This window comes from Coniophora puteana (genome assembly GCF_000271625.1).
Source record: "Coniophora puteana RWD-64-598 SS2 unplaced genomic scaffold CONPUscaffold_11, whole genome shotgun sequence".
In the NCBI taxonomy this organism is placed as follows: Eukaryota; Fungi; Basidiomycota; class Agaricomycetes; order Boletales; family Coniophoraceae; genus Coniophora; species Coniophora puteana.
The window spans coordinates 1,252,215-1,276,492 of NW_006913063.1; the positions used below are offsets into that span (position 1 = coordinate 1,252,215).

Here is a 24,278-nt window from a genome sequence, read left to right on the forward strand (position 1 = left end):
AGGGGGGAAAGTCAGAACACTTTTGGATTCAGGACCAATCGCGCATCCGTCATTTATCAGAGAACGGGGAGGAGCATCACAGTTCGGACGGGGACATTACGACACGGCACTCAGACCAGGCTGGTTATATCCAGCGGGAACTGCCAGGCTGGTTCCTAAGCGATCGCGACAGCCTCAGTGGAGAGGGAAAGCGACGGGCCTTGAGACGTTGATCGGGAATTCTCTTGCAAGTCAGCTCCAAGTTACGAGAAGAAGCAGCGCCATAGCTTGTTGAGGGATGGCATTTGATGGAACATCGTGCCGGAGAGGTATGCAATGCTTGAGCCAGGGGCTTGCGTTACCGCTTTTAGCGGTAGTGGTGGCGGGCTAGTAGGAGTAGAGCAGGGGTCATATCAGCGATTTAGCAGCGTTGCCCTCAGTTGCGCCTCAAGGAGAGCATTACTAGACTAGCAGAGGACTAGTGCGAAAGGAACAAGGCTAATGGTCAACGAACGCTTGGACACCGGTCACAGGCACACATCTCATTAATGACACTCACCGAAGCCTAGAACCAACGAAAGGCATGCAAATAATCAAACAGCTCCACCATCATAAATTATACACAAACCACACACTCTTATCCCCCATCCCCTTCTCTTCTCCCTCCCCTTCTCTCCGACCTAACATCATCAACTCCCTCCGTCTCTGCGCCTTCCTCCGGTTCTTTCGGGAAAGATACATCCAATTGACGCCCGCGAGCACCGCGGAGCCCGCCGAAAACGCTATACAGACGACAGTGGCGGTGCGGTAATCCGGCGCGGGCGAAAGCGTGCCAAACAGCCACGTCGCGAACACCCCGCCCAAGTTCGACGCGATGAAGGCTAGTGCGACGGCGGTCGCGCGTCGCGCGTGCGGCGCGCTGTTGTTTGCCATCCACGCGATAATCGCCGGACATGACGAGTACGTCCCCGAGACTGTCAAAAATAGAGCACCGTATTGGGCATGGCGGGATCCGCTAGCTATTAATTGGCATCGAAGGTTAGAGGTGTTAAGTCTCCGAAAGGCCGTAAGGATGACATACCCAGGAATATGGAATAGCCAATAATGGACCATAGCGAAAAGAAGATGGTCATCAACCCTCGACGACCGTAGCGGTCAGAGATAAGTGCCGATGATAGTGAGACTACGAAACAATTGTCACCGAGTCCGTTTCGAATGAGATATGCAGCTTGAAACTCACAGACGAATGCTGCTGCAAAAGGTGGTGCGCTCATGAGCTGTGCCCGATTGCCTGTGAAACCGAGACCCTGAACGATGATAGGTTCAAAGCTATAGAGATGTAGTCAGTTGATGACGATCAACGACTACAGCCACATCGCCGGTCACTACTCACTAGGCAATACCATAAAGCATCGTGCCTAAGCACGACTGGTCAGAAATGTATGAAATGATCCTTTAACGGCCGACGATACTCGCCTATCAAAATATTGATAATGAACATGATCAAAACCTGGGGCGATTTGATGGTGGCGACGATCTCCCCCCAATTAACCTTATTATCACTGTCGTCCTTCGAAGCCGTGCCACCCTCCTTTAAGCGGCGGATTATGTAGGAACGTTCGACAGGCGACAGAAACCTAGCTGTCTCTGGCGACTTGGGCAAAAGGAAGAAACAAATGACACCAAACAGTACGGTGAATAGACCTTCCTGTAGATAATGATGAGTGTTATCACAGGCCGCAGATAATGGCTACCGCACCAGGATGAAGATCCATGCCCACCCGGGGCGTCCACCTACACCATCCATGTGGCTAATAGCAGCGGCGAGAAGGCCAGAAAAGGCTCCAGACAGAGAAGCAGAAGCGAAGAAAGTAGCGATTCTAAGAGAAGAAGTTCATATCTTGATACGGGGTGAGGAAGAGTGAAAGTCTACCTGGTCTGTAACATCTCTCTAGGGTATAATGATGCTAGGTATAGAGTCATCCCGGGTAAAAGTCCACCTGAAGTCAATGTCGAGTCAAGACAAACTCTATACCAAGTGAAAATCGATACTGACCTTCCGCAAATCCAAGGAAGAATCGACAGGCGAGCAAACCACTGTAACTTGTGACCATTCCTTGCAGGGTGGCGACCAAGCCCCATGCAGTCACCATCGCTGGAAGCATCAGGTCAGGCCCCACCATCTGAGCCAAACCATAGACCGCTTTAGGACACCCAAGGCTTCGGGTCTGAAGAACGCACCTTGAGCACTAAGTTGGATGGAATCTCCGTGAGGATGTAAGGACTGCAGTGATGCTGATGAGGGATTGTTGATAGACGTCATTTAGTACTCACATGTAGGTGATGGTGAGCGCAATGCTGTACTGTGATGCAGATGAAGTTATCAGCGTACAGCTGTATGTGCATATAGCCAGCCACTCACATCGTAACTTGACATTCCGAGCTCCGTACCCATGCCGGCCACCTTTGCATTGGCGATGTTTGCTCGATCCTACAACGTCAGAGAGCAGTAAGTATGAGGTTTGGTGTCAATAGACTAATGTGATCTCGGTGGACACACATACCAAAAAGGACAAGAGATAAAACATCGTCGCCAAAGGCAATACACACATGTCTAGTTTTCGCCATACGCGCCTCTCCAGCTGCCCTTGACCACCCTCAGGAAGATCAACTATCGTGACCGTGTCTGTGACCAGGTCCGGAGGCCCGTCCTTGAGGTAGCCGAGTTCTGGAGCATCGGTAGAACGGAGACTGTCGAACTTGACCATGCGAAGGGAGAGGAGTCAAAGAGCGTCCGTTGCAGGCACGAACGGGAATGAGCGTCGATGCTGCTTTTGCGGGAAATCAAAGGTGCCGCTGCGTTGATCAGAAAAAAGGTTGATTATGTGACGCTGACAGGAACATTGACATCAGCCGACGGGGTCGCGTTAAGGAAATACAGCTGACGAGCAGCCCGGCCGAGAACTGGCCCAAGACTTGCTCCATGATACGCTCCACTCATTAGGGTGCGGGTCCATAGAAAATGGTGGCTGAAACGGATGGTACGATGCATGGATGAGCCGCATGAGGGATACAGAAGGGGATGAGATGAGGCAAGAGATGGGCGTAAGCACCCGCGTGCCAAGAGAAGGTACGGACGCACGGATAGGGGCTAATATCCCTTTGTGGATGGGCAACTCGGTCCGCCCGGGCGCAGTCAATAGCTGTGAGCTGGAAAGTTATCTTGATCTTCCCGAGCTTCAGTCAGTTCGAGTCACTTCACCTTCGAGCCACTCCATCCTCATCCTTCCCTTTTTCCTTGTTCCATTTCTTTCACCTTTGTTATACCATCATGGCGTCAACAAGCGACGTCGAAAAACGCTACGAGCTCATCACTCGCAGCCTTGCTGAGGTCCTCGGTGGTGACTCGATCAAGGCACTTCTCGAGCAGGGCAAGACGCCCAGCTGCTACTGGGGCAGGTCATCCAGAACTTCTTCGTGAATGAAAGAGCTCAACTTGCGCAACTTACAGGAACTGCACCCACCGGACGACGTGAGCACTGTCACTCAGCATGACAGCATAAACCGAGCTGAATATCCGATCATCGTAGCACACATCGGTTACTTTGTCCCACTCGTCAAAATCGCCGACTTCCTTCGTGCAGGTGTAGAGGTTAAGATCCTTCTTGCTGGTAAGTCATGCTTAATCCTTCTCCATCGCGCCAATGTACCTAATGCCCCACTCCAAGATATCCATGCTTTCCTTGACAACCTTAAAGCGCCGCTCGAGCTCGTCAGCTACCGGACAAAGTTTTACGAAAAAGTCCTCCGCGCTGTCTTCACATCGCTCGGCATACCCACCCAGCGCCTACTTTTCTTCACAGGCCAGGATTACCAGCTATCCAAGGAGTACGCCATGGATATCTACAAGCTCTGCTCCATCTGCTCGGAGCGCGATGCAAAGAAGGCAGGCGCGGAGGTCGTCAAGCAGGTAGAGAACCCATTACTGAGTGGGCTGCTGTACCCTGGACTCCAAGCGCTAGACGAGCAGTACTTGGGTGTAGATTTCCAGTTTGGTGGTGTGGACCAGGTATGTTTCCTGACACCTTCGCATGCTCACTCTTCCCACTTCCGCATCCCACCCCTTCCCTTTCCACATCCCCTTCTTACAACCGTAACCAACATCTTGATGAACCTGCCGCAGCGCAAAATCTTCACATTCGCCGAGCTCTACCTCCCTCGCCTCGGTTACGCCAAGCGTGCACACATGATGAACGCCATGGTCCCCGGCCTCAAGGGCGCCAAAATGTCCTCCTCCGAGCCCGACTCCAAGATCGACTTCCTTGATCCGCCCAATGTCATCGAGAAGAAGATCAAATCCGCCGTCTGCGCCCCACGCGACATCACCGAGAACGGCCTCCTCGCGTTCGTCAAGGCCGTCCTCATCCCCATCTCCGAGCTCCGCCTCGAGCGCCTCCGCGGCGAGGCCACCGAGGCAGCCGGCACGGCGCTCGAGCCCGCCGCCAATGGCGCAGCGATCGACACCGAGCTACCGAAGCCGTTCATCGGGGAGGGTGCACCGGAGGGCACGGTGTTCACAGTCACGGGCGACCCCGCCAGGGGCGGCAAGGTCTTCCATTTCAAGACTTACGAGGAGCTCGAGGCCGCGTACGCTGAGGACATCGTCGGTCCGCAGGAGCTGAAGTACACCGTCAAGACGGCGCTCATCGGCGTACTTGCGCCGATTCAGGCTGCGTTCGAGGCGGACGAGGAGTGGCGCAAGATTGCGGATCTCGCGTACCCGCAGCCAACCAAACCGGAGCCTAAGAAGAAGAAGGTTCGTAGACTTCTTGCTCTGTGAGTCTGGCGGATGCTGACACTGTTGGTTTGCTGTTCTGGTATTGTGCAGGAGAAGGTGTACCACCCGCCACCTCCGGGTAAGGGTAAGAACGCGAAGCAGCCAGCGCCAGATGGAGTCGCTGAGGCTGCTCCAGCGGAAGCAGCTGCCGAGCCACCTGCGGCATCATAACTCCATTACATATAATCGTGTTTACTTAGAAAGGAGGTGCTGCGGGGCAACTCCTGGCATGCCTGGCAGAGGGTGCTTTGTGGTATGACTAGAGATCATGGTGTGAACTGTAATTCTGTCTCGAGACAGGCTTCTGGCGTCAACGAGTGTCTTGTTCGTCTAAGCATTGCAGGTGGAGATGATTGCTTATAGGTACAGACTGTGCTTGATGCAAAAATTATCCTTGGGCGATCATGTCAACCCTGGTTCGGAAAACTGTTTCTAAAAGATGGCGTATCATCGATATCGACAATAAAATAGATGATAGGACATGATGGATATAGTTCATGACGTAGAATACAAGACGAAAGGATGTACAGGCAACCTGCAGTCACTGGTGTAGAGATGAAATAAGGAAAGCTAGGGAAAGTAACGCACCAATTGATGGTGGAGGGATGCAAGACGAATAGCTGGAGAGAGGACGCATGCAAGGCGAACCTAGAAGAAAACGAGAAGCGCATACTAAAAAATACGAGTAGTTCATTAGCTAGCAGTTCCGTGAATCATCATGTTCTGGACGAGAGCTGGAGAAACTACGAAGAATGAGGAATGAAGAGAAGTGTCAGGCGTCGAAGGAACAATGTGGCGCCATTTATGAGCAGAAACAGCAAGAGGTATCTCTGAATGCGCGAAGGAACCAGAGAGTGGAGGAGGAGGAGGAGGAGGAGGAGGAGGAGGAGGAGGAGACATCGTCGAAAACGAAGACTCTGGGCTCGACAATAGGGCGCTTACGCTTGCGGGGAACTTATAAATGGGAAAACCGACTGTAGACGCACCTCGGACACCCTCCACATGCTCCCGAGATCCTTCAAGGTGTTCAAAAACCTAGGATACGCGTTACACGCCAAAGCTGAACGTCCAGAAAGACAAACGCCAGACACGAATGTGAGAAAGATAGCCGCCCCAATGCTAGCCATATCGTGAACAAAGGAGGCATAGAAGCATGCAGCACGAGTAATGCATCGGAAAGGCACGGCAAGAAGAGAGCAAAGGATAGCCATGGGCACAGAGATGATACAAAGGCGGTAACGGAGTACAGCCATGGGTGCAGATGTAGAGAGTGGTGTATAGGTGTGGGCGGTGTAGAGGTAGAGGCAAGAGTGGAGAGGGCGGAAGTGATTATGGAGATCGGGGAGAAAGAGAATTGAAAGAAAGATTTCGCTCGAGGGCTGGTTTTATGCAGTCCAGGCAGGCTGCAGGGTTGGCTATAGACTAGTGGCATGTATCGAATTGGACGAGAAGCTGACAGATCGACCGAGTTCTATGGTTGGTTTCGAATTCTTGCCAGGCTATTCGTGTCACATAGCTGAAGTGATATAGGATGAAGCGTAGTAAGGAGAAAGCGGACGAGGAAACTCGGCGTGTTGATGATGGCACGAAAGAGAGAAAGATAGAGGCAGTGGGCGCTTATTTAATGTTGTTGCAATGTTGTTGGCCTTCGCAGGCGTTTGTCTCTGTTTGTACTAGCCCCTATTCCCCCACGCTGTACTCTCCGTCAGCCTATTTATATCATTGTAAGCTTTCCTGCACAAACGTTAGGGTGCAATGTCAATACCAATGTCTTTCCCACCCACTTCCAAACCACTGGATTAGGAGCCACTGTATTCCCAAGGGCTAGTACGTACAGCCTTATTTTCCCTCGTTCGGACGGCCTGGAGTGGTGGCAAGCTGACGTGTCGGATGCAGCCTCTTCAAAGTTCTGATCGACGAGTGTATAGCACAATATGGACCGGTGACCATCGATCATGCATTCATGTTCAGAATATGGCTCACAATACATGCCCAGCTTTTCCGCCAACAACTGTGTACCCCATGGGTGCTATCTTGCATCAGTCTGACTCTGTGACTGAGCGGTACTGGCGCTTATCACAGGGATCGATTGACATCATGGAGCGCCAAGGCGACTTGCTTTCCACTGTCTACTCACCGTCTTGACGCTAAACTATTCGCTTAATGCGCGAGAACTGGGTTCCTGACTTGTTCCTGCTGGAGATTGCATAAAGTCGATGCGATGAGGCGTTTTCATGCCAAACGGATAGAATGGGTGGAATTTTTTACCCCATCAGGGCCCTGCACACCCATCTCGACAATACTCATGGCCATCAAGAACAATCAAAGACGTGTGTCCTCTCCTTCCAAGTGTTTCGAATAATGATGTGACAAGCAAACTAGCGCTCTCCATGCGCAAATGTTCATCCCTACTCCCCCTGAAAACAGCCACGTGAAGGATAATGCGTTCAAGGAGTCTGACCATGTACCTGAGTAGTCACCAAGCCGAATTTATTTTCCCTAGCTTGCGGCTAAAACCCTGCCCTATGCGTTGAGGTCATTTCCAAGCTACTGATGAAGCCAAGTCGTCAAAAAAGTCCTCGTAACATCTATGCACTTAAACCCCTTTCCCCGAAGCCTCTTCAAGTTCTATCAACACTCTGGTAGTCAGGTGAGTTGCTTAAATGGTCAGGATAGTCCGCGGTGTAAGGAGGTTGCCGGGAAACAGGATACAGTGCCCGAGACGACTTCTGCTGATATGCAGCTACTTCTGTAGACGTGGACGCGGCTCAATACTTGGTATCGTCACGCAAAGAAGCCTGCTCACCAAGTTGAAGAAACCGTCTCTTGGCTTTCTCTTGCCGATATACTATAAACAGCCCCACTAAAGCTCCTAGAAGAATAGCACCCAATACCCCACCCACAACGCCCCCTATGAGTGCTTGCTTGCTCGATTGTGACGAGGATGACGAGGATGGAGTCGCTGAGGCTGAAAGGGAGGACCAAGAAACACCCCTGTCAGCTAATGAATATTTGCAAGGAAAAAAGAACTCGCTCAGGTTCGTGGAGGGCAAATACTCAAAGAAGTCTAGCCACAGCGTACTACTTCCTCCTTGAGACCCGCCCATATGAGTCACCACTAAACTGTGCTCTCCATCGCTGAGTAGTCCTGAGTAAAAGTACTGATAATGATAAAGTGTTTGCGAAACGTTTGGAGCAGTGAAGCTGGTAGGTTCTCCACCGTCGATGACATATTGAGATTGTGGTATGCCAGCGTCGATTATCTGCAAGCCGGTGCCGCCGAGCGTCCCGTAGACAGATACCCATATACCTGCGATCATGATGTTCGTATGATATTAATTCCCGGCGACGTCGACTCATCAATGAGATGGCCATACCAGTGAAGTTGAACATTGCGTATTCCCCCACCCCAGTCGTTAAATGCGTTGTGCTGTAATATTCCGGATAATCCCCGCCAGTAGTCCAGCCATCTGAATATTGGACTTGGCTGTCTGCTTCATCTACGATAATAGTCGAGTTAGTTGCCATTGAAAGCTTTCTGGAAATGGAATAGGTTAACAGTCGGAGGGTTATTAAAGGAAGTAGTTGGCCCGTTTCGCTTCACCAAGGTCAGTCCACCAAGATGAGGGGGATTAATGTACTATCAATAATATCTGAGATTCTCTGATGGTATAAGTACTACCGTTCATATAAATCTGCACTGGTATGCGACACCGCTGAGCAGCACATAAACCTGGAAGGGTGTTTTGAGGGCTAATCAATGCTCCCCTGGACCATGATGGGTTGCTAACGTTCCGCATCTTTATGAGAACTTTACAAACATTCATCTCATCTCAGTTTCTCAGCCTAATCATTGAGCCCGGGATAGATGTATCATGACACACAGGAATCTGGGTAAATCCCCGATCGCAGTGCGAAAATAGCCATTGATCGATGTGAACAACCAGAGTTCCTTGATGAGCCCATCATCACTGAGAGCACGCTCGACTGAGTCAGTTTAGCGATGATGCGCTGCGTTGGGATACATATATGGTGATGCAACAGAGAAACATCTCTGATGCCCAGGGGAAACAGGCTCCAATGAGGAAGGTCTTGCCTCATTACATGACAGGGATATTTATTGGATCATATCAAAGTCCAAAAGGGCGGTAACTCTATGACGGGTGAGCCTAGATAATTAAGCTATCCACCTCTAGTTACCTCATGTCGAGCCTGATGGGTCCAGCTGAAAAGGCGCAGATGATGGAAGTTGAGAGATTGGCGAACATAGCAAAGTGTAAAACCACTTCCGACCATACATGTCGAAGTGATGACTGGTGTAGAACCAAAAAAATAATTTTATGCTGTGTACTATCAGAGTCATTCTCCTCGAGCTTCCTTGCCATACGTTCCTTGGGGTCTGGTTAGAATCGCAACAGACGATGCTACAGTTAATTGCACTGTAGACTTGGGCCAGCCGATGTGAAGTCATGAAGTTTAAACTTCCAGCAATCTTACATGTAAAAAAAGGTACAGGCACAGACTAATAAATAGCCCCTTGACGGTTACAACCAAACTCAAACGTTTGAACTCTCAAACTTGTAAAATCAGTACTTAGGTTTCAGCACTGGCAAACGAAAGAGAAGCATCACGCGGTCATGTTGCATTGCCATAGATAGCCTAGGGATAATCTGGTCAGTTGGGTAGACGGTGCGTGAGAATGCGCGTGGGGGTTCCAGGACAGTGTCTATATACCTCTAGCAGCAGGCCTGGACTTAAGTACAGTACAGTAATGGTATATGTAGCAGTAAGTATCAACCGTGCTTGTAGACCGAGCAAAGAAGACGATGTGCGAAGCAAATCCCGGAGAGAAGAGAAGGCAACGGAAGAGAACGCGGTGGGTTAGTTATTCACAGGCTAGAATTAGGAAAGGCCGTAAAGGCCAGGAGTGGTGGTGCGTGGGCACAGCACTTGTGCGTTTGAGTGCGTTGGTTGGTCGGTATAAAGGTGTATGTGCGGGGTATCGTCGAGGGGAGGTTCACAAGGAGCGCTTGCATGCTAGACCGGACCGAGCTTGCCAGCGGACTAGCTTGACGAAGGTGGTCATGACGTATGCCGGTCTCTGTTATCGTTCAGACGCACATCAGCACGCTCCTGAGCTCAAAGACAACGGGATAAGAGCTCACGCCGTAGCGTTCCCTAGCAGCTCCTCAAACCGCACTCTCAGATCATTGATGCGGCGATCGACGATCGACTTGTCTCCGCCATGCGCGTCGAGGTCCGTGGAGAGGCACTCGCGACAGAACTGGTCGAGGTCCCTGACCTTTGTATTCGAGGCCTCAGGTTCACCCGAGCCCCGCGCCCGCGCAAGGTAGGAAGCGACCATGGTCGCGGCTCCGCCGAGAGTTGCGGTCATGATGGACGTCTACAATGGACAGGATTGCATGTTAGAACAGTGGGTATATGCGGTGTGGGGAGGGGAAAGCGCACCTGCCGGCCTGTGGTAGCGACTGAGAGAGCCGTCGTGAGCGTTCCAAGAAGAACCTGGAGTCCGATAGCGCAATTGAGCGCGTATCCGTGGATTTTGGCTGAAGAAGTGTCAAGAAAAAAAGCACGGATGCAGTATATTGAAGCTCACCTTTCCACTGATACTTCCGCTTCTCTACATACGCAGCCCCGAGCAGAAGCTTGACCCGCACGTCTCGGATATGAGAAAGCTGCGCCCCAAAGATAGCACGAACATTGATGAGATCAAAAGTTTGCTGCTTCCGCAACACGAACGCGACTCACCGCTTCTCGATCCATGTGCGGAATTATATCATCCAAATTTATCTTCGACGACACCTGGCTTATCATCGTCGACCGCCTCGATGGCTTCGCCCGCGTCCTCTCCCCGCCATCCATCTCCGGATACCTATCCCCGTCCGCAATAATCGTCGACCGTCTCGTCGGCGGTGCAGACGCGCCATTGTCGTATGCGGCGGCAGACGCATCGCGGTCCCGGATCGAGTACGGGTCGCGCTCGCCGTACATGGCCGACGCTCTTCGCGACTGTGGCCGGGGCTGCGGGTTTATGGTCTCCGGCCCGCTCTGGAGGGGATCGAGCACCGGGCGGGACGGCCCGGGTACTTGCTCGGACGGATGCAAAATCTGCACGCTCCGTTCTTGGGTGTGCTGGGAGAAGCGAGGGGCGGTCGATGACGAGGCTTGCGTTCCCGGCCGCGCGTCGGTTGCAGGTTGGCTGACGAGCGATGGTGCTGCTGAGGCAAATGCTGGTGCCGCGGGAGAAGCAGGGGAGGCTGGAGAGGGGGACGGGGCCGAGGAGGGCCTGATGGTGTTGGCACTTGTGCTGGGGTTGAGAGTGGCATTGGCATTGGCATTGCTGGGAGAGGTGAGGGCTTCTGCACTTGCACTTCTGCTTGCGGGAAGTGGGGGGAGGTCGAGGTGGTCTCTATCACGAGAGCTCGAGGGGCGGCTTGATGGGTCCATGATAAACGTCTATAAATATTGGTGATGTCTTGCACCGAGGATCCGGAGACTTGCTTCGTTTCGAAAAGGAAAGGCCACACCAGACGAACAGCGACTAGCGAGCGGAGCCGAAGAGGAACGGGGCAGGCGCTGGAATAGCCCTGAGCAGAATGCGCTGCCTGCAGGCGCGTAACTTACGATGAAGGAGGAGCGGGAAAAGAGTGGTGGCAATAAGTTCCATCTTCCCTTTTGTCCCCGGACGTCGAGAAAGCGAATAAGCCTCGCGTAAGTACAAGGGTGGCACTTTTTTGATGGAAAAATCCGTCATTGAATCACATGACCGCGCCAGCACAAGGCTCCGCGTCTTCGATCTGACAGTGCTTGATAGGATGCATTCTGGCCTACGTCATCGTGGCCTTCTCACACTCAAAGATAAGAACTAGAGCGGCGAGATGATGGAAGGAAAAGGCAACGAAACAGGGATATCATTAAGAAATAAAAGTCCATTTACACCAACAATCTGACCCTATAACGGTATACGCACGCCTAAGAAAGGAGCGGAGAGGGGAAACGAGCGTAACGAATGCACCAACGCATTACTAAGTAAGAATCCAAAGACTATAAAGTGTTGAAAGCGTGCGAGGACGTCTGGGTAGAGGGTTCATGCGGGTAATGATGTCTTGAAGAACGTCCATCTGGCATGGAAGCGTCTCATTGGTCGCTGGGATGATAGTCTGCACGGGGGCATCGTGCTCATGCCGCGAGGGCGAAGAGGGCACCGGCGAACACTCCAGCACCGGCGAGCGCACCCAGATGCATCGAGGACGAGGCGCCGTTGGATGAACCGGAGCCGGAGCTAGAGCCGGAGCTGGAACCAGAGCCACTCGTGCTCCAGGGCTCAGGGGCGCCGGTCGTCGAGGAACCTCCAGCGGGGCTGCTCTGGGGAGCAGAGCCACCGGAGACGGTGGTCTGACCACCAATGTCTGTTACAGAGCGTCAAAAGCTGAACACTATCTGAAGCAAGAAACATGCGTACACTGTTCGAACGAAGGCTGGGAGTAGTTGCTCTCCTTGTAGGGCTGGGTGACGTTGTAGCCAACACCGACGGGGACGATGTACTTGAACGCGTCCTTGAGCTGGTCGTAGTACTTGACCGCGGTCGACATCGTGTAGTTGGTGAGCTCGTGAGTGAGTATGATGGTGCCCTGTTGGTTGAACGTGCCGTTCTTGGCGCTGTTGATCAGGTCCATGTAGTTCTGGTCAACCTGCTGCTCGGTGTAGCCGTCGTAGCCCGCACGCCAGTCGTTCGAGTCGTATACCCACACGATCGTGGTCAGGCCCATGGCATTGGCGATGCCCCGAATACGGTCGTCGACGTCGCCGAAGGGAGGACGCCAGCACGTGGGGGTGACACCAGTGGCGAGCTTGATCATCTTGATGGTGTAGTAGAATTCAGCAAAAGCCTGCTCGTTGGTGAGAGAAGTCACTGTTTTTCGTCCGATTAGACAATTTAATAATTTATGGGAATGAAAAGACGAACTGTAACGGTGGGACCAGGTATCTTGGGACGAATATCAGCACGGCATGTCAGCACACGACAATGGAGGCTACTCACGGACGCAAATTTCGTGGCCATCGGTGACAGCGCGCTGAGCCTGAAGAGGGAGGTTCTGAACATTGGTGCCGATGAAGTACATCGCTGTCAAACAAACCACGATCAATGATCCAAAGCCAACAATGAAATTGATGGGCCACCCAATGACCCAACCACTCACTCGCTTTCTGGTTCTTGGACTCGAGGAAATCATAGAACGCGTTGTGCGAGCAGTTCGGGCCGTCGTCGAACCCGTACCCGAGCGTGTTGGGCTCGGGCATCGTGGTGATGTCGCTCGGGATGCCCTGCGCCTTGGGCGTCGTGCACTTGGTGTACGTCCACCAGCAGTCGGGGTCGCTCGGGTCGTACGTGAAGCCCGAGAAATCGCCCATGAGCGACGCGGGCTGCGTGCCCTTGGGCTTGATGTTCGGGATCTTGCTCTGGATCGAGTTGAACGCGTTCTGCGCGTCCGAGTCGCCCTGCACAATCGATGCGGGCTGTGCGTTGGCCGGGAAGAGGTGGGCCTGCGACGCGACGGGGTCGTAGTTGTACCAGGCGCACTCCTGGGTTTCATCTGGACGGAAGCAGGACCAAGGCCAAAGACGAAGCGGGGAAGCGGGGTGAGACACTGGGGCTCAGGGCTCGGTCGAGCAAACAGACATACCTTTGATGGCAGCTTCGCTGGCCTCATCGGTGGGCGTCTGAGCCTGGACACCAGCAAGGAGCGAAACAGCCACAAGGGCGGTGAAGGGAGAGGCGGTACCGAAGACGGACCAGCGCATATTGGGCGTGAAGGGAGGAGGAGGGGAAGGAGGGGAGAGAGAATGCAGCCGGAGCTGTCAGCGATAATATAAGTAGGCATCGTGCTTTCTCGTCAATGAGACCTGGCAGTCAGAGGCACGGACACAGCGTGCGCCCAGTGTTTGTTGTGTCATCCATTGCCCCGTCGGCAAAGTCTGAGCTTGCCTATCGAGGCGGTCCGGGAGACAGTGGATCAATCAGGCAACGAAGTGCCAAGACATGCCAAGCGCCCCGGTTGGGCTGCTTTTGTGATTCTCCAGTGGGGTTTCACTGCAGCGTTGAAAAGGCATGAGGTGGCACGGAGCCATTGAGACGACGACACAAGACATCGATACGTGTCCGTACTCACTACTTTCTCATTTGTCTTGAGCTCGTTCTTCTGCCTCTGCCTGAAACTGTCTGAGCTTGGTATATACATAGGAGCGCCCAGGGACAGGACGCGAGGAACAGAGCGTCTGAAAAATTTCATCTGTTTGACATGTCAGTTTCTTGAGCATGATTGGCACAACATCGGACGAAGCCTGCCCGAAGCGGAGCAGTTTCGCCTACGTGGGAATAGACGCCGGTCGCTGATTGGTCCGGATGGGGCGTTCTTTCCGGAATCCGAAAGTTGATCTTGGGCGAGGCGCGTCGGGCTGTGTAACTTTAAATGTCTTGCTCTTCGATACGACCCACCTTAACCTAGAACACACTTGCAAGCCGACGTCGTGTTCCCACTCTCTTATAGTGAACGCCTTTAGACACGACAGTCCACCCGACACGGGTCACGTCCAAGTGATATGTTGCAATAAACATCCGAATCACCCTCTCACCTCTCACCCCTCCGCCATCACGCATCTTCTCCGGCGGCAGCGATCCTGAGCAGGCACAATCTATGTAGAAATGCTTCCTGGGGGCACCCGCCCGCGCCTCAAACATAACGCAAGCCACTCGGCGATAAATAGCCAACTCATCCACTTCTCGTCGACAAGGACCTTGGTGCTTCTGGATCCATAGTGACGCGTCGACACGACTGCACGGCAATCATACCGGCGTTCGATGTGAAGAATATACCGCGAAGGCTTCAGAATGACGGACATCGGTGAGGAAGCAACAAGGAAGCGCGGACCGTGCGGAGCTGTGCGCGCTCATCGCGTACATTGCATATCTACGACATACCGTTCACGCGGAGGCGAGGAATGGCCGATAACTAAAGGAAAACGCGACCATCTTACGTTTTCTTGAGCTCAAGGCAGGCAATGTTCACAAGTTGTTTGTTCTCAGGACCCACATCGATTACATCGCGCATCCTCAAGCGATGGTCGAGTCATGCCGCCGACATCGTGCGGTCAACGCGCGACCTGATTAGTTGCAATGGAACCGCGAAAGCCACCACGAGCAAACTTCCGCTATCGTAGATGCAAAACGGCAACATTTGTTGTAAGACATCCCATCGGAGACCAGCGATTGCCCCAATGAGCTCTCTGACGCAACCCTAAGACGTCTCCCGGATCGGTTCACGGAATACATGAAGTCAGAGACACTAGATGGAAAGAAGACATCTCTTACTGGTTCAACGTTCAGCCCTTACTGGTCACACCCTTCGGTCGTTTCGTCCTCCGTTCTCCCCTGGTCTGACTCGCCTTTGGGAACGATCATTCCGAGTTTTTGAGCAGACGTGAGTCCACATCGTATGTCTCTCCTTCACAACTTTGACGTTCCTGCGTTGTCGAACATTCTCGGTTGTTACTCGCGCTCCGTCAGTATCCATTGGCGCATTCTCGACTCGAGCAAAGCCTGGGAAAAAGACGCGGCCGACTCCCCCACAGCCCAATTTATTTTTGTAATATGTATGTTCTCAGGTGGACCCACGCTTGTATAATGTCGATCAGCTACGTCGTAATTGTTCGATGTCTCTCCATCAATGATTGGCTTTCCTGGGGTCCCCAAGGAACGAGTAACTAGGTGACCTGAAGCATCCCGGCGGTTCATATACTTGAGTTCCCCAGCTCTAAGACTGCTGCTTCTTCGTTGCTTGATACTGAATGAAGGATGACGACAAGGCGTCCTCTCTTCTCACAAGGTGAGAAAAGGCGTGCCATGTCTGCACACCACACCACTGCTCTCTGCTATCCAACGCGTCTTACTCTTGCGAGGGCCCATGCTACCTGTGATTTCATTGGATCGCAAAGGCGAGACATGTGCATTTGGTCATTGGAACGCAAGCCAAGGGAAAGGGCCGAGCAACGACGGACGCGCAGTGGCTATGACATGATGTGGCTGTATCCCTCGTGTACAGCACACCAACGAAATATCTTAAGGTGAGACTACATGCACCGGGAAAATCTCTCATGCCCTAATGCATTCGCCTATAAACTTCCCCGACACACCAGACCCACTCGGATAGATTCCCATTACACGACAGAGACACACCCGCAGAGGCAACTTGCTCTGTGGGTACAGCTCCTACCGCGTTGACATCCACAAAGGGCTCATGCTTCAGCAGGTATCGTCATGTCCACGATGTCGATGATCATAGTAGACGATCACGATGATCGGGTGCAGTACTCAGAGGGCTGGTTCACCTCTGGGTCCTACCCGGAGTATCTCAACACGACACATGCGGCCATCGGAGTGGGGCAGACGGCTACTCTCAGCTTCACCGGTGCGCTCTTAGGCCCCCCGAATTCAAATATCTACCCTTGGCTCACTTCTATATCAAAGGCGTGTCCATTTCCGTGTACGGAACGCTGTCCGGCTTTGGTCTCGGCGGCATACCAACGTCCCAGTACGTCGTCGATGGGGCGGAGCCTGTCAGTTTTACAGCTCCGAATATCTCTGGGGCGTCGTATCATTACCAGTACTTCTCATCGGACCTCCTCGAAGACGGAACTCACTCGCTGGTCGTGACGAATACAAATGACGGGACGTTCTGGTTAGACTTCTTTGAGTATTTGCCCTCGCCGAGTACGTTCTGAACTTGCAACTGGTTGCAATATGTCTGCTTACACAGTGTTCATAACAACATCCCTCTCAGGCTCCGGCTCGGCGATGCCATCTTCCCCTTTGATATCGACCATGCCTCGCTCAAATAGAGCAGTGCTGATAGGTGGCACTGTGGGTGGTGTAATGGGAGCTATACTTCTGGGTGCACTAGCGTGGAGCATCATTATCTATCGGCGGGAGAAGGCCAAACGACACTACATGCAGCTTCGTAAGTCTGACTTCAACAGGGCTTGCATCATACTCAACGGGACCCCGTTTGCAGAAGTAGCTGCTTATCAGCAGATGTCGTCTCGTGCGCTTTGCCCTGTCTCACATGGGCCTCCATACGTGATGGACGGCAGTGATACCTCTGAGAGTGCTCCTGACTACTAAAGTGTGGTGTAGCTGTCGAAATTTCTGACCGCAGTAGAAGTTCATACATTAAATTTTCGGTATGACGGTATAAACAGCATCAAATGCGCAACAAATTGAGAAATCATCTACTTGCTGTTTCGAATTCTAGCATACATAGTTATTACTCGTAGCATCGCCTGACCTTGAATACACCACTCTCCCTTCACATCAGTACAACATCAGCGGACTGGGCGGTCCCCGTGCTCGTAGGCGTTGCAATGATTAAAAATCGAGGGGCTACTAATGGATCGCCGAGCCGTGGGTGGCAATGGTAGGAGATGTCCTAGAACTACCAACGTAAATGAGGAAGAAGGTTCTATCTGGGCGTACGCTATTCCGGAGATCCTGGATCACCCGTAAATCAGTAAGTACATTGTCTGTTGTGGTCATAACCGGGCTCCAAGGACCGCCTGACAAGGAAGCTCGAGCTTGGCTCGAGCTCCACGCGGACAAGAATCCATATGCATAGCACCATCTTTTGCTTTACATTGGCAATTCACAGTCTGATATCTAGACCAATTTCTTGAACGTTGAACTTCCACCATCCGTGACCTCTATATTATAACCATCAAGTACAACATGCGGGAACTGGAGTTAGATATTCTATTTATCCAGGCTTATATAATGTGACAAAATCCTCGTGCACTGCGCCTCTTTCCCTGGGCATCACGGATGTTTACTTGTCGCTTGATCCCAATGCAGGAACCCCGAACTGCCCTCGAGAGTTTTCTCACGAAGGGCTCACTAGGACTTTGGCTTTCCAAGACGATCAATGAAAAATGATCTCGGGTGTTTACCCAGACTCCCGTGAGATCCATCAGTCGTCCTCGGTGCAACAACGAGCTGAGGGGTGTTAGCGACTCAATAAGGGCCAGATATGACCTTCAAGTTGCCTTCAAGATCCCCTAGTAGGGTACAGTTCCATTCCGTAATCTCCAATACCAGTGAAAACGCGATAAGTAATGTAACTATAGCGACTCCCGGGCAGTATTTATATTCCCGTCAACTTGCCTGCCTGACTTTGTATTCTTAATAAAGCAAGGTGGGGCGAACTTCCTGTAACTGGCCCCCGACTGTCGGCCTAAGTCATCTTCAGGAAATTAGCAATGTCAACGAACTCGACAATCATCGTGGACGAAGCAGACAGTCAAGTCCAATATTCAGGTGGCTGGACTAACGGTGGGGTCTACCCGGAATATGACAACACAACACATTTGACGGCTGGAGTTGGGGAATATGCGATGTTCAATTTCACGGGTATAGCCATCTCTTTCTTGAAGTTGACATTCCCAGGAATTGATCTCATATAACATTTCAGGTGTATGGGTATCTGTGTACGGGACGCTCGGCGGAACTGGCTTAACGGTAATCGATGCTGGCATACCACAATCTCAATATGTCATCGACGGCGGAGAACCTACCAACTTCACTGCTCCAAACGTTTCGCAAACACTTTATCATTATCAGTACTTTTCCTCAGGACTACTCAGCGATGGGGAGCACAGTTTGGTGGTAACTCATATGGGTGGATATCAAGGGGGGAATAGTACGTTGTGGTTGGACTTCTTCGAGTATTTACCTTCCCCGAGTAAGTTCTTTTTTACTTGCACATACTCAATAGCTGACAGGGGAGTACTCTAAGCCTCTCTTTCAGCCCCAGTGACTCCGCCTTCGTCATCCTCGTCGCAATCAAGCAAGCAAACGCTCATAGCGGGCGCTGTAGGTGGCGTCCTGGGTGCGATAGTTTTGGGAGCTTTAGTGGGGATATTTATACTGTATCGGCGAGAGAAAGCCAAAAGACGGTATCTTCAACTTGGTGAGCAGGTTTATTTTCGTGATGAGACCAAGTTTTGATCTGCATCCACGTCTACAGAAGTAGCTGCATATCAGCAGAAGGCGTCTCGGGCACTGTACCCTGCTGTCCAGCAGCCTCCTTCCACTGTAGAATATGATGATCATTTCAGCAGCGCACCTGACTACCAAAGTGTACGTGGGGGAATATGAATAGGTTCCTGGGAAAGAGGTATAATGATGTACACGCTACAAGTACCTTTTTATTTAGACATCTGCCAGTCTGGACGTTTCCGTACTTTGCTTTCGTGCGAAATATTCTGTTGATCGCCTCTTCGTTTGGATACTGAGATCTTGAGATACATACACCTTGGTTTTGACTGTCTATTCTACTTAACAAGCAGCTTGTACGGTGTGCCAACTTCTGTTTTGCATATGTCCGTTATCTTTGATAGGAGGAAGAAGATAGTACAAACCGCCTGCCATGCGTACAAAGTACAAGAGATATGATATATCCACCCAGACCACCCAGACCTTCCGATGTTAATAAGATGACACTCACAGCATGTATAGAAGTGGCATGATTCGGAACAATGGCTGTGCCGTTGCAGTTTGAAGCCTGAAGCTGAAGCTTGATATATCCGAAAGGCTAGTAGTCATACGTAGAGCTGGAGCTTTCTCTCACAGCGAACTCACTGTGGCTGGCCATCCAAGGTGACCGTCAGCTCTGAGATCTGATACTTCAGACTGTGAATCAGAGAGTGTTAGATTCTGTGCTTGTAAGTCCCAGACGCTATAGAGTGGTACACGCGAGTGGGGCAAGCAGACGCGGACGGGCGTGTATATATATAGCGAATAGCGCCCGAATTCCTTTGGACTGCTTCTTAGCTTCTCTGCTTCTCCCGACCTCTCCGTGACGTCGAAGCGGTGAATCGAGCATTCCAATAGAGAGAAATCTATAATGTCCTTTGCCCTATTTCTCTTCTTCTTCCTTTCAGATTCTCAATGATCAAGGTACATTGACATCAGTCAATTCCACGGCCTGGGCCTGAACGTCCGGAGGTGAGGATGGCCGGTGTTAAAGGCTCTGATGGGAATGCAGAGAGGTAACAGCTCACCATGCGGAAGAGCGCTTAAGTACCAATTAAGTACTTCAAGTTTCCCCGGTGAACTCATGTCCCGCTCAGTGATCTCACGTACTGGTGCGTGCACATGCAGGCGGCGTACCTATGGTGAATCCTATGCACCACTAATATTCCCTTAAAACCTGGCTGACTCGCGCTCACGGAACTGGCAGGAACGCCCTTAACCATCTTCCGACTGGGAATAACTACCTACTTCACTATCAGGTGCTTTGCGATGGCGACTAACTTGACTGTCATTGTGGATGATACGGATAGCCAAATTCAATTCTCAGGAGGCTGGTCAACTTCTGGAAGTTATCCGATGGAATTTCAGAACTCGACGCATTACAGCAATTCAACCACGGATTATGCAACACTCAATTTCACCGGTGCGTTCATACGTTTCTTCTTATTGACGTGATAAATGTATATTTTCTGGCATGAAATTCATACGAGCCTTGCAGGTGTATCGATATCTGTTTATGGGACGATCGGTTCCTTTGATCCCAATGGCACACCGAGGTCTCAATATGTCATCGACGGAGGGGAGCCCGTTAGCTTCACCTCTCCGTTGAATATTACCGACACAGCTTATCACTACCAGTTCTTCTCCTCAGGACCGATGAACTATAGCGAGCACACTCTCGTAGTATCGAACATGGGTGGTGGCGGGCTGTGGTTGGATTACTTTGAATATCAAGTACCTTCCACCAGTGAGCTCTGCTATTTCTTGAGCTTGTCCGTCGCTTCGTCTAAGCACAGTATTAGACTTGATCTCAAACTCGGTTCATTCCACCCCTACTCCATCCACACAGCAATCTACTAGTTCGCTGCATCCAAACAAAGCGACTCTAACGGGTGGGATTATTGGCGGAGTTTTCGGAGCTTTCCTTCTTGGGGCCTTAGTGTGGATATCTATACTCTATCGACGAGAGAAATCCACGAGACGCTATTTCCAACTTGGTGAGCAGTTCGTTTGCGCGAGGATGCCATGTATATGTAATGATCCACATCTACACCCACAGAAGTAGCTGCATACCATCAGATGTCATCTCGGGAACTATATCCTGTCGTCCAGGAGCCTCTTCATTTTGGCAACGATGGTAATCCGTTTGAGAGTGTACCCGACTACCAGACTGTAGATGGAAGATTTTGAAGTTATTGTGGATTTCAGGAGAACAGCCATGAAGGCGTGCACATTACCAACAAGAGCGCCTTTTGACCGCTTGGTTTTGTTGTAGGTCTTTGGAGCGGACCTTGGTAAGTAGAGCAGAATTTTGGCCGATGATCTACAATACTCCATGTACCTATATTCTGTTGAACAAAACCAGCCGTTGTCCCAATATTTCCGAACTTTACATTGCCTCCTTGAGCACGCTGGCCTTCAACCTTGATTCAATCAAAAGATCACGGTGATAAAAGATATGAGCGCGCATCTGGCTGTGAGAGTGTCATGTCGCAGAGAAACCCCGAAATGCTTGTATACTAAACAAGCCAGGGAGAGACCGATGAGACTATTACAACCCCTGATGACTGTATCTTGTTGAGTTGACCTTATTGGGGTGATTAAGGAGCTGGCTCAGCCGCGAATTAGGGATAGAAACTATGTCTGGCAGCTACCTTTGTAAAATAAACACAGAATGAGCTCGGATTATAACTACGAACGTTCAAAGATCATGCATTCATGCCCAAAATGACGGAATAGGTCTTCATTCAAACATTACGTATGAGAAAAGGGTATAATAAGCTGCGGGCCATGAATAAAAAACAGCAGAGATGCTGGGTCCCGTCGCTACTCAAAATTCCATATTCACAAAGTAACGGCACTGAAATGCGGGTGAATTTTAAACTATAACTTGGTGCAGGTGTTCTCATGAATGATTCAGTCATCAAGTCAATATGGCTGGTCTTCTAATTGCATCTCTCAGCGTATCAGAACCCATCCTCGACTTAAATCGGAGATCATAAGCCCGTTGATGAGGAAACCCCGAAAGATACAGACGGTCATCGCAGTCCTTGATCGGGCTCATGGAAAGATGGAACGACCACACGACAAGCATCGTGTTGATGAGAAGTGATCTTCATGACCACTAAGTCAGTTACATGGTAGGGCTAGCGGACTACTGCGACTTGCCTGTTTGCTAAATGCTGCCCAGGACATGCCCTACACGTGGGCACAACCGACGCTATTAGCACACCGCAAGAAATGTAATCAATAATGACCATACCTTCGTCCGTACCCAAATGCAAGGAACTTCATGTCTTCGCGGAAAGCTCTCGTGGTTAGCCATCGTTTGATATCGAATTTCTCTGGATCAGAATAGAAGTCGGGGTCACGCGAGCTTGCCCTAGGTATCGACGTAATGTTGAGCTAACTTCGAGGTTAAAAAGAAGGAATAGCTCACCAGATACTTCCTTGAACGGTTGTCCCTGCCAGTATACAGTATTTGTCCTGAGAGGTTTTGTTTCATGCGAGAGTATAGATTAAGTTCTGGAGGACATAACGCACCCAGTACACGTCCGCTGTCGTTTTGTGGGCCAGAGCTGCAGAGCATAAGCTATGCATCCGTCTATACCCGATGCGCGCTCTTACCTAAGGGTGCGATTGGGCGCCACCTGATAGTCTCGGCAATGAACGCTCGTAGAATTGGCAGCGAGTCCTCATCTCCAAATACCGGAACTTATTGTGGCGTCAGTAGGTAGCATTAGAAAGGCTCAAGCTTTGTACTCACCTCTTTCTGTGCCAACAATGCGATCCATCTCCTCACTTACCATGCACTGTTCTTCCTGGTGTAGCGCAAGTGAAAGTAAGATCCCGCAGATTCCAGTTGCTGTCTGTGAGATGAGCTCGTCACTAGAATATCATCAATACTGTCTACGACAAGCAATTCTTACGGTGTCCGAACCCGCGCTGAAGAGTGCCCCAGCAAGGAAGGCCATGTCGATGCGTGATAATTGATACTGTTCTTCGTGCTCCAATAAGTGTCTAGCAAAAGACGGGTTGGGATCCCCATTGTTCTGTAGAGACACGCATGAGAAAAGTCGGAATCATGGGGGTCTTCAGGTAGATAGTCGTACCATTTTCGTTTCAATGTCGTCAAGATGAGATTCGAAAAGCTCCTTGTCCTTCTTGAACCCGTCTTTCAGCCTACGGGCATACCACGGGAGGTACTTTAGCATAGGAATGGTGTCGACGAGGTATGCTCCAGGACTCATCACAAGTCTGAGTCGCTCATTCTGATCTTGTACCTGCTGCACGCTAGGATCAGACGCGCGTGTGAGAGTATCTTTTCCGTATGCAACTTGCAAGACGAGGGAGGATGAGAATCTGTACATTTATCGGTTTCCTTGTAGCACCACGAATACAAGAAAGAAGGAGAGAACGTACGTCTTTGCGTGTTCTTGGAAGTCATAAGGGTTATCCAGAAGGTCGAGAATAAAAGCTCTTGCGTGCACAGTGATGAGAGGCTCGTAATGCTCCGCTGCCCTCGGTGCTAGATATGTATGCAGGGCTCTGGATGAAACTGACGTCAACTTTACATTCCGTTTGTGTGTGATGAGAGCGTACCGCCTCATCGACTTTATGCGCTCCCCGGCAGGGACGAACCCGATGCTCGCGCCTTGTGCGAAAAGCTCTGACGTCGAGATGGCATGTGGTCGGTCCGCGAGCACGGTGCCCTGGCGCTCCATGATGTCAATCAGTGCCTACGACGAGCGGCAGGTACCGTTTGAGGCTGATGCAAGATACAACACATGCGATGCACTTGCCTGTTGGCGACCAATCTGGACGTGTTTCGTGAACCCCGTCCGGAGGGTGATGACGGGTCCATATTCTGCTATCCACTTGTCGATCTGAAGAAATGGGCTGCAGCCAACGCGTTAGGTTACTTCGACTCCAGGCAGTCCGAACACGTGAAAAGTAGATGCACGTACTATTCCTTAGGAAGAACGTGTCCCCAAAGCCAGTGGTTAGAAGGTGGACTAGGAGGCATCGATAGTGCATTCGTACGCTTGTGCACGAAAGCCTGCCATACGAGTAAACCGGAGACCAGAAGCATAGCAGCTAGCCCGAGAGAATGCAGGCTCAAGCTGGCAATCGCTAGGTCCTTTGGGTACGCTGTGTCCATGAGTGCGGTCGTGCTAATGACGGTGAGGGTCAGTATAGAGGGTAAAAGGTCGGGGTGGCTGCTGTTGGTGCCAAACGCCACCAACACCTAACAAGTGAGAATGTCACCTCAGAGCCCGTGCTGTCTCTCTGCGCCTTACTGCAACATGGCATCCTCTCGTCCAGACAATGTCCATCATGGCCGAGGGATGTGTTTCATGC

General features: G+C 51.2%; 7 protein-coding genes across 7 annotated transcripts; 3 read left to right on the forward strand and 4 right to left on the reverse strand.

Moving 5' to 3' along the window:
• Window positions 1–4: 4 nt before the first annotated feature.
• CONPUDRAFT_128852 (MFS general substrate transporter) lies at window positions 5–2,887 on the reverse strand. The gene is made up of 14 exons (XM_007773991.1): window positions 2,544–2,887; window positions 2,402–2,470; window positions 2,314–2,342; window positions 2,221–2,263; window positions 2,036–2,162; window positions 1,913–1,979; window positions 1,739–1,859; window positions 1,456–1,687; window positions 1,373–1,397; window positions 1,220–1,308; window positions 1,061–1,162; window positions 539–998; window positions 200–477; window positions 5–140 (listed from the first exon to the last, which is right to left on the reverse strand). The coding sequence occupies exons 1-12, from the start codon at window positions 2,745–2,747 to the stop codon at window positions 589–591; spliced, it is 1,518 nt and encodes a 505-aa protein (XP_007772181.1). The 5' UTR covers window positions 2,748–2,887; the 3' UTR covers window positions 5–140; window positions 200–477; window positions 539–588.
• Window positions 2,888–3,224: 337 nt separating this feature from the next.
• Window positions 3,225–5,355, forward strand: CONPUDRAFT_109148 (tyrosine tRNA ligase). The gene is made up of 6 exons (XM_007773992.1): window positions 3,225–3,434; window positions 3,491–3,511; window positions 3,570–3,650; window positions 3,708–4,048; window positions 4,163–4,795; window positions 4,868–5,355. Exons 1-6 carry the CDS (start codon window positions 3,311–3,313, stop codon window positions 4,985–4,987), a joined length of 1,320 nt encoding a protein of 439 aa, XP_007772182.1. The 5' UTR covers window positions 3,225–3,310; the 3' UTR covers window positions 4,988–5,355.
• A 4,124-nt stretch (window positions 5,356–9,479) lies between these two features.
• On the reverse strand, window positions 9,480–11,161 carry CONPUDRAFT_109149 (uncharacterized protein). The gene is made up of 5 exons (XM_007773993.1): window positions 10,586–11,161; window positions 10,434–10,512; window positions 10,286–10,383; window positions 9,982–10,220; window positions 9,480–9,917 (listed from the first exon to the last, which is right to left on the reverse strand). The coding sequence occupies exons 1-5, from the start codon at window positions 10,826–10,828 to the stop codon at window positions 9,899–9,901; spliced, it is 678 nt and encodes a 225-aa protein (XP_007772183.1). The 5' UTR covers window positions 10,829–11,161; the 3' UTR covers window positions 9,480–9,898.
• An 855-nt stretch (window positions 11,162–12,016) lies between these two features.
• Window positions 12,017–14,737, reverse strand: CONPUDRAFT_157052 (carbohydrate esterase family 4 protein; the record flags this gene model as incomplete). Its single annotated transcript, XM_007773994.1, has 7 exons — window positions 12,017–12,246; window positions 12,300–12,749; window positions 12,804–12,824; window positions 12,879–12,962; window positions 13,039–13,431; window positions 13,522–13,693; window positions 14,558–14,737. The coding sequence occupies 7 exons, from the start codon at window positions 14,735–14,737 to the stop codon at window positions 12,017–12,019; spliced, it is 1,530 nt and encodes a 509-aa protein (XP_007772184.1).
• A 1,429-nt stretch (window positions 14,738–16,166) lies between these two features.
• On the forward strand, window positions 16,167–16,615 carry CONPUDRAFT_62059 (uncharacterized protein; the record flags this gene model as incomplete). Its single annotated transcript, XM_007773619.1, has 2 exons — window positions 16,167–16,302; window positions 16,362–16,615. 2 exons carry the CDS (start codon window positions 16,167–16,169, stop codon window positions 16,613–16,615), a joined length of 390 nt encoding a protein of 129 aa, XP_007771809.1.
• Window positions 16,616–18,142: 1,527 nt separating this feature from the next.
• CONPUDRAFT_75648 (uncharacterized protein) lies at window positions 18,143–21,440 on the forward strand (the record flags this gene model as incomplete). The annotated part of the gene is made up of 12 exons (XM_007773707.1): window positions 18,143–18,293; window positions 18,355–18,582; window positions 18,691–18,852; window positions 18,910–19,022; window positions 19,586–19,606; window positions 19,826–19,841; window positions 20,125–20,340; window positions 20,416–20,664; window positions 20,714–20,914; window positions 20,977–21,089; window positions 21,193–21,211; window positions 21,358–21,440. 12 exons carry the CDS (start codon window positions 18,143–18,145, stop codon window positions 21,438–21,440), a joined length of 1,572 nt encoding a protein of 523 aa, XP_007771897.1.
• Window positions 21,441–21,649: 209 nt separating this feature from the next.
• Window positions 21,650–24,024, reverse strand: CONPUDRAFT_128860 (cytochrome P450). Its single transcript, XM_007773995.1, has 13 exons — window positions 23,885–24,024; window positions 23,720–23,816; window positions 23,520–23,656; window positions 23,340–23,465; window positions 23,030–23,279; window positions 22,847–22,969; window positions 22,684–22,786; window positions 22,545–22,631; window positions 22,461–22,495; window positions 22,357–22,403; window positions 22,180–22,299; window positions 22,086–22,115; window positions 21,650–22,030 (listed from the first exon to the last, which is right to left on the reverse strand). Exons 1-13 carry the CDS (start codon window positions 24,007–24,009, stop codon window positions 21,841–21,843), a joined length of 1,470 nt encoding a protein of 489 aa, XP_007772185.1. The 5' UTR covers window positions 24,010–24,024; the 3' UTR covers window positions 21,650–21,840.
• Between the last annotated feature and the right edge of the window lie 254 nt (window positions 24,025–24,278).

What these genes read in the sequence shown, in the direction of transcription:
- CONPUDRAFT_128860 (XM_007773995.1), bottom strand. Translation starts at nt 24,009, where the DNA reads ATGCTTCTGGTCTCCGGTTTACTCGTATGGCAGGCTTTCGTGCACAAG. An exon ending in TCCAGATTGGTCGCCAACAG is followed by an intron (nt 23,657 to 23,719) that starts GCAAGTGCATCG and finishes CGCTCGTCGTAG; the next exon opens with GCACTGATTGACATCATGGA. An exon ending in CGCATAAAGTCGATGAGGCG is followed by an intron (nt 23,466 to 23,519) that starts GTACGCTCTCAT and finishes AGTTTCATCCAG; the next exon opens with AGCCCTGCATACATATCTAG.
- CONPUDRAFT_128852 (XM_007773991.1), bottom strand. Translation starts at nt 2,747, where the DNA reads ATGGTCAAGTTCGACAGTCTCCGTTCTACCGATGCTCCAGAACTCGGC. An exon ending in TTTATCTCTTGTCCTTTTTG is followed by an intron (nt 2,471 to 2,543) that starts GTATGTGTGTCC and finishes CTGACGTTGTAG; the next exon opens with GATCGAGCAAACATCGCCAA. An exon ending in GGGCATGGATCTTCATCCTG is followed by an intron (nt 1,688 to 1,738) that starts GTGCGGTAGCCA and finishes CATTATCTACAG; the next exon opens with GAAGGTCTATTCACCGTACT.
- CONPUDRAFT_109149 (XM_007773993.1), bottom strand. Translation starts at nt 10,828, where the DNA reads ATGTACGGCGAGCGCGACCCGTACTCGATCCGGGACCGCGATGCGTCT. An exon ending in CGCACATGGATCGAGAAGCG is followed by an intron (nt 10,513 to 10,585) that starts GTGAGTCGCGTT and finishes TTTGGGGCGCAG; the next exon opens with CTTTCTCATATCCGAGACGT. An exon ending in GCGGAAGTATCAGTGGAAAG is followed by an intron (nt 10,384 to 10,433) that starts GTGAGCTTCAAT and finishes ACACTTCTTCAG; the next exon opens with CCAAAATCCACGGATACGCG.
- CONPUDRAFT_109148 (XM_007773992.1), top strand. Translation starts at nt 3,311, where the DNA reads ATGGCGTCAACAAGCGACGTCGAAAAACGCTACGAGCTCATCACTCGC. An exon ending in GACGCCCAGCTGCTACTGGG is followed by an intron (nt 3,435 to 3,490) that starts GCAGGTCATCCA and finishes CGCAACTTACAG; the next exon opens with GAACTGCACCCACCGGACGA. An exon ending in GGTTAAGATCCTTCTTGCTG is followed by an intron (nt 3,651 to 3,707) that starts GTAAGTCATGCT and finishes CCCCACTCCAAG; the next exon opens with ATATCCATGCTTTCCTTGAC.